The 7773-nt window shown below is 45.1% G+C and overlaps 1 protein-coding gene across 2 annotated transcripts in view; it reads left to right on the forward strand.

Moving 5' to 3' along the window:
* Window positions 1-7573, forward strand: part of LOC140491258 (beta-1,3-galactosyl-O-glycosyl-glycoprotein beta-1,6-N-acetylglucosaminyltransferase 3-like) — a 31525-nt gene extending 23952 nt beyond the window's left edge. The window contains exon 3 of one of the 2 annotated variants that reach the window (XM_072589226.1): window positions 6667-6796. Coding sequence is in view for 1 of the 2 variants with exons in the window: in XM_072589223.1 (XP_072445324.1) it covers window positions 6667-7203 (537 nt within the window). In the remaining variant the exon portion in view is untranslated. Of the gene's footprint in view, window positions 1-6666 lie in introns of both variants that reach the window. The other variant, XM_072589223.1, reaches the window with a different exon arrangement.
* The last annotated feature ends 200 nt before the right edge of the window (window positions 7574-7773 follow it).

A 7773-nucleotide genomic window follows, 5' to 3' on the forward strand; every position in this document is an offset into this window, starting at 1 on the left:
ATAAACCCAACAAACCACATGACAGTTAATTACCAACAAACAGAGTCCTTTCTAGTCCAGAGTCCATTAGCACAGACATTTTTCTTCAAAATGTAGTGTCCATTTCCAGGCCTGAGGGGTGGACAGAGTGCCATACAAAGCCTTGATGAGACCGCATCAGAATCAGTCTGTACATTTTTCTCTCATTTAAAACATAAAATAATTACATTGACAGCAAGTTTCACCTGCCTTTTTCCTGGGAATGAAGGGTTTATCTTATGAAGGAAGGTTGAACAAATTGGCTTTTATACATTTATGTTTGGAAATCTGAGAGATCTTTTTGAAATGTATAAATTTCTCTGAGGGGACATGATAAGGTGGTTGATGGGACATTGCTTTCTCTTGTAGGTTTGACAAGATGTTCTGTACAATAAGATATCGTCAGAGTCCTACAGCACCGAAACATACCCTTTTGTCCAACTCATCCATGCCAAGCAGGTATCCTAATTGGAACTAGTCCCATTATCCTGTGTTTGGTCCATATCCCCCTAAACTTGTCCTATTTATGTCGTCTGTTAAATCTTGTGATTGTACCCACTACAACAATTCTTTTTGGCAACTTGCTCCGTATTTGCACCACCCTCAGGTCTCACCTTAAACCTATGCCCTCTGGGTTTGGACTCCCCTATCCCAGGGCTATTCACTTTTATTGATTTCCCCCACAATTTTATAAACCGCGATATGGTCACCCTTCATCCTCCAATATTCCAGTGAGAAAAGTCCTAGCCTATCTAGCCTCTCCTTATAACTAAAACCCTGCAGTCCTGGCAACATCTTTGTAAATCTATTCTGCATCCTTTGCAGTTTAACAACACCCTTCCGACAGCAGGTCGATCACAAATTTACCCAATACTCCAAAAGTGACCTCACCAATGCCTTGCAGAATTATTTTCCCCTGAGACGGCTGTTGCACTGTGTAAATCTCTTCTGTACGAAGTTGTGAAGGCTGAGTTGATGAAGTTATGAAAGGGTGAGCAAGGTGACCTTTTTTTAAAAAAAGATAAGGACCCCGGGGCAACCAACAGAAATGTGGAATTGAAATTGCAACCAGAAGAGCAGTGATCTTCTTGAATGGTGGAGCAGACTTGAAGGGACGAATGGCTGACTTTTGCTATGGTGGAGACAGGTTATACCTTAGTTCAAATAAAGAGTAGGGAGTTTTCTGACCACTCAGCTAAGGAAAGGGCTTTGGTGGTCCTCCTGATAACATGAACCTTGAAGTTAATCTCCCTCTGCACCAGTCACAGAATTAAAGAATTTTTGCAGAAGGATGCCATTCAGCCCATTGTGTCTGTAATTATTCCACATTTAGTACCAATCTCCTGCATTTCCTCACTCAACTCTGGCAACATCCTTGTAAATCTTTTCTGAACCTTTTCAAGTTTCACAACATCCTTCCTATAGCAGGGAGACCAGAATTGCATGCTGTATTCCAGAAGTTGCCAAACCAATGTCCTGTTCAGCCACAGCATGACCTCCCAACTCCTACACATAATGCACTGACCAATAATGGCAAGCATAGCAAACGACTTCTTCACTACCCTGTTTATCTGCGACTCCATTTTCAAGAAACTATGAATCAGCATTCCAAGATCTCTTGCTTCATCGTCACTCCCCAGACTTTACCATGAAGTGTATTATTCCTGCCCTGATTTGCCTTTCCAAAATGGAGCACCTCACATTTCTCGACATTAAACTCCATCTGGCAGTCCTTGGCCTATCAGCCCATCTGATCAAGATCCCGTTGTACTCTGAGATTGACTTGAAATATTACTCTGGATGTAGGTTTGCTCGTTGAGCTGGAAGGTTCATTTTCAGATGTTTGTCACCATACTAGGCAACATCTTCAGTGAACCTTCCAACTCAGCGAACAAATCTACATCGAGAACCTCAACCTGAGCTACAAACCTTCTCAAACCTTGCTGATATATTACTGTAATATATAATCGAGTTACAGTAAAAAATGTTGTCTTATGTGCTTTACAGTCAGATATTGATAGGTTAAGTTGGCAAAAATGTTGGCAAATGGAGTGCAATGTGGGAAAATGTGAAGTTGTTCATTTGGAAGGGAAATCAAAAGAATAGAATATTATTTAAATGGAGAAAGCTTCAGAAAGTTGCAATACAAAGGGACTTGGAGGAACTAGTGAATGAAACATGGAAAGTTCGCACACGGGGGTAGCAGGTAATTGGGAAGACTAATGGAATATTGGATGAAACATGGACTTGGACTTGAGGAATGTTGAATCAGCCACGATCCTAGTGAAGCTGGCTTGAGGGACCAAATGGCCGACTCCTGTCCCGACTTGTTAATGGTCTTACATTTACTGATGAAACTGTTCAAAGATGTTATCGCACAACTCTGGAGCAGAAGCGACTTGAACCTGGGTCTCCGAGGCTCACACCGCATGGATCCTAGTTTACTTTGTATCATGCACTTGACATTGATGCTGGTAGTTATGGCTGCAATTCGCACCAACCTGCCTTCGATCAAATTAATGAAGCGAAGCCAATGCAGGTTTTCAAAAGGTAAGTCTCTAACATCGCATCATGCATTGATGAAGCAGCTGAGAATTCGAATGCAGAGAATGTTGTCTGAACTGGATTCAATGAAGTGTTTCACTAGATACTAGATAAAAACGGCTGGACAACAAAATTGACAACACAAGCCCTGATTCATGGATCTTGTTTTGGATGGGTGGTTCGGAGATGGGAATGATCCACACAGCTGGGACATATAAACATCAAGATCCGGAGCAGGAGAAGATGATTTGGCCCTCCATGAGGCCCACCATACTATATGATCATGGCTAATGCTCAATCTCAATGCCATACTACCACTTTCTCCCCATGCCTTTGATGCTTTTGAAACCTAAATATTTGTTAATCGCATTCTTGGATATATTCAATGACTCAAACTCCACAGCTTTCTGTGGTACAGAATTCCATAACTTCACTATCCTGTAAGTTAAGAAATGTTTCCGCATCTCAGCCCTAAATAGATGACTGCTTTTATTCAATATGTCAGTGATATCAATCTTGCAGTATGTGGCAAAATGCCCATATTCGGGACAATGATAAACCTGGAGGATTGGCAAATGGTGAGGATGATGTGAATTGTCCAGAGTCACCACAATGAACAGACAGCATCCAGTCAGAGGTGAATACAGAAGAGTGTAAGGTAATATGTTTTGGGAGAAGGTAATAGAAATGTAATGGCACAATCGTAAAGAGTGCGCAGGATTAGAGGGATCTGGCGAAAAACATTCATCAACATTAGAAGATGGGGGAGGCCATAAGAGGGTAGAAAAGCAGAAGGCTTCATAAATAGAGGCATTGATGCCAATAAATGGTTGAGTTATGCTGCATGTCGAATTGGTTTAGCCCCAGTTGGATTGTTGTGGTCATTTCCGGTGACTATAAAATGATGTGAGGGCTCTCAGGACAGGGAGGAGATTTCGCAGAATGGTGCCAGAGTTTAAGTTGGATGGCTCAGTTGGAAAGGTCAACGATGCTCCCACTGGAATAAAGGAGATTGGGGTGAGATTTATTGAATGGGTGAGCACTCGGTAATTAAGACAAGGAAATATACTTCACTGTTCACCGATTGTACAAGTGCAATGGAATGCAGACGTAAGATTTTGGGTTAGAGGCATAGTAGGGAGATCTGAGGAATTGAAATGCAAATGAAGCCTAAACTACATTTGTATGAAATGATGGCAAGTTCCGATGTAAGTTGTATAAAAGAAAATCAGCTCCCATACATACAAGGAACAAGAGTAGGCCATTGGCCCTTTTGATCCTGTTCCACCATCCACATTCCTGCATACCATCGATAATCTATCCTCCCCTTGGTAACCAAGGATCCATATCTCCCATGCATGATGCCACAAGGACCGAGGATAAAAGATATCTTTTGATACAATGTAAATAAAGTGTCTTGTGTCTTGCGGAAGGGGTGGCACGGTGGCTCAGTGGTTAGCACTGTTGCCTGACAGCGTCAAAGACCTGGGTTCGATTCCAGCCTTGGGCGACTGTCTGTGTGGAGTTTGCACATTCTCCCCATGTCTGCGTGGGTTTCCTCCGGGTGCTCTGGTTTCCTGCCACAATCCATAAAGATGTGCAGGCCAGGTAGATTTGTCGTGCTAAATTGCCCATAGTGTTCGGGTGCATTCGTCAGGGGTAAATATCGGGTAGGGTAATGGGTGTGGATGGGTTGCTCTTCAGAGGATTGGTGTGGACTTGTTGGGCCAAATGGCCTGTTTTCATACTGTAGAGAATCTAATGTGTGGTGTCCTTCACTCTGAGGGAGGAGCTTTGGATTCATGTCCTACTCCAGGAGCTGATGGCCATAGGAAGGTGTCTTCATTGCTGTTGTGAGACACTCAAGAGCATGGGCCAAGTGCTGCAAAATGTGATGAGAACAGCTCAAAGCTTGTCTTTTTGACCAGTGCAGACACGATGGGCTGAAGGGCAACTTATTATTTTGATGCTCTAAACCTCAATAACCAGAGAGCATGGAGTCATAGCATCATGCAGTATGGAACAGACCCTTCAGTTCAGGTGAAGGGTGGAAGGTATAGGGGGGATATCAGGGGTAGGTTCTTTACCCAGAGAGTGGTGGGGGCATGGGATGCACTGCCTGTGGGAGTGGCAGAGTCAGAATCATTGGTGACCTTTAAGCGGCAATTGGATAGGTACATAGATAAGTGTTTAAGCTAGGACAAGTGTTCAGCACAATATCGTGGGCCGAAGGGCCTGTTATGTGCTGTATTGTTCTATGTTCTATGTTCAACCTGTCTGCGCTGACCAGTCATCCCAATCTGACCTAGTCCCATTTGCCAGCCTTTGGCACATATCTCTCTCACCTATTCCTATTCATGTCCACATCTAGATGCCTTTTAAATATTGTCATTGTACCAGCCGCCTCCACCACCTCTTGGTAGCTCATTCCAGGCACACATCATCCACTGCGTGAAAGACCCTCAGGTCTTTCCCCTCTCACCTTAAACCTATGCTTCTAGTTTTGGACTCCCCCACCCTTGGGAAAAGACCTTTGGCTATATAGCCGATGTGGAAGGAATCAAAATGGGGCAAGAACAGAAAAGGAGGTCAGCTAAACAATTCTGAGCAGCAACAGAAAAGTGCAGCCAAGCACGTATGCAAGCTAGCTAGCTTACTGAAACTGGCCCCAGCTAAGTGAGAAGGTAGGAAGACCGAAACAACACTCAACAGGTATTGTAGAAGTTTAAGGTCAATGATCTAATGCTAAACGTCATGTACCTAGATCAGGATCTGATTGATCAGTTGTGTTGCTAAGGCTTGAAATCAAAATGTAATTCGTGAAAAGGGAATGCTGATTTGTGTGTAAAAGTGTGATTGCAACTGCCTGTTTCAGACTCTCCAGGCAAGGGTGGGCTTTGACCCAGCTGGTTGAGTCTTCTTGCATGTATGTGTGAAGTGTACTATCATGCGGCTGATCATTTCAACATCTATCCATGCTCCTCCTGATTTTATGAACTTCTGTAAGGATACACCTCAGCATCCAACACTCCAGGGAAAATAGCCCCAGCCTATTCAACCTCTTACTGTAGCTCAAACCCTCCAATCTCGGCAACATCCTGGTAAATCTCTTCTGCACCCTCTCAAGTTTAACAACATCCTTTCTTTCGAAGGGTGAACCAAATTGTATGCAGTATTTTAAAAGTGGCCTCACCAATGTCCTCTACAGACAATAGATCACACTTGGTAATGGCAAATGCATATCAGAGATAGTCAAAGATACTCCTACTTATAGACAATAGGTGCAGGAGTAGCACCACCATTCATTATGATCATGGCTAATCATCCACAATCAGTATCCTGTTCCTGCCTTATCCCCATAACCCTTGATTCCACTATCTTTCAGAGCTCTATCCATCTCTGTTACAGCTGCAACATTACATCCCAACTCCTATACTCAATGCACGGACCAATGAAAGTAAAGGTATCAAACACCTACTTCACCACCCTGTCTATCTGCAATGCAACTTTCAAAGAACTATATCCCTGCACACCATGTCCTTCTCTCGAAGGCAAAAGCTCTGAGTTCAAGTCCCACTCCAGGAGTTGATGACCACAGGAAAAAGTGTCTCCATTGCACTGGTGAGGCATGAAAGGCAATGTTCCAAGTGCTAGAAAATGAGACTGGAGTAGCAAGGAGCCTGTTTTGCCAGCACAGACACGATGGGCTGAAGGATCTATTTTTCTGGTGCTCTCAACCTTTATGATCAGAGGGCACAGCTTGAAGTGTATTTTTGGAGCCAGATCCACTGGGAGAGTTTGAGGATGAGTTTTATGTTTGCTCAGCGAATGAGCATTGGGAGATGGTTTGGGAGGCAGGGATTTGGGGAAGTAGGCAGGTGACTGGCACTAGGCAATAGGAGTGAGAAAGGCCTGAGGGGCTGAATGGCCTTGTTCTCCACTGTAAGGTGAGTAACTGAGAGAAGGAGTGTGCATGGATCTTGCTGGAGCTGGGGGCAAGGAGAGTGCAGAGGAGTTGGGGAGGGAAAAAGCCATAGGCAAAGTTGAAAAGCTATCATTTCTGCTTTCTCGTCTCTCTCACTCTCTCTTGTGCCTGCCTTTTAGAAACGTTGGCAATACCACCATGATACCCTCGACCAAGTCGTCCTGACGGCGCAACTGAAAGACCAGCCGAACATCAGCACCTCCATCTTCGTGGGCAGCGCCTACTTCATGGCCTCCAGAGAGTTTGTCAGCCATGTGTTTGATAGTGCCGAGATCCAGGCCTTCCTCAAGTGGTCGGAGGACACCTACAGCCCGGACGAGCATGTGTGGGCTACCCTGCACAGAATGCCCAATGTACCCGGCTCCATCCCGTACACCCAAGGAGCCACCAGGACACTTGGCCGGGCAGTAAAGTGGTCCTTTGAGGCTGGTGACGTTGCGAGGGGTGCCCTATACCCTCCCTGCACGGGAAGGTATCGCCACTTGGTTTGTGTGTACGGGGCAGGAGATCTACAGTGGGTGGTCCGTCAGAGATGTTTCTTTGCAAATAAGTTTGACCCCAATATGGACAACACAGCAGTACAGTGCATGGAGGAATATCTCCGAAACAGGACACTTGGTAATATTAGGGCTGGGTTGGAGGTTGGGACAGAGTAAACCTCAGTAATGGTGGTAGGGGTGGTGGGTGAGACATCGGAAACACTGAGAGACTGGGCACTGTGAGATTGTATACTACAACACTGGGTGCTGTGGAGGCCAGGCACAGTGAGACTGCATGCTGTAACATGGCCATTGTAACACTAGACAGTGAGAGGCTGGGCACTGTAGTGTTGGGCACTGTCGAGATTGGATACCTTAATACTATCCACTGTAACACTGGGCACTGTGAGACTTAGCACTGTAACATTAGTTACTGTGAGAGTCAAAATGTATGGTGCTGGAAAAGCATGGCAGGGCAGGCAGCATCCGAGGAGCAGGAGAACCGATGTTTCAGGTATAAGCCATTCATCAGGAATGTGGGGGAATAAGGGGGTTGAGATAAATAGAGGGAGGGTGGGGCTTTTGGGGAAGGTAGCTGGGAAGGTGCTCGGTAAATCCATCGGTGTTGTGGGGGGGGGGGGGGGGGGTGATGGTGATTGGTCGGTGGGGAAGGTCGAACATATAGTTAGGAAGGAAGATGGACAGGTCAAGAGGAGAGAGCAGATTTGGAGGATTGGATCTGGGATG

The sequence above is a fragment of the Chiloscyllium punctatum genome, chromosome 19 (genome assembly GCF_047496795.1).
Source record: "Chiloscyllium punctatum isolate Juve2018m chromosome 19, sChiPun1.3, whole genome shotgun sequence".
Taxonomy (NCBI): domain Eukaryota; kingdom Metazoa; phylum Chordata; class Chondrichthyes; order Orectolobiformes; family Hemiscylliidae; genus Chiloscyllium; species Chiloscyllium punctatum.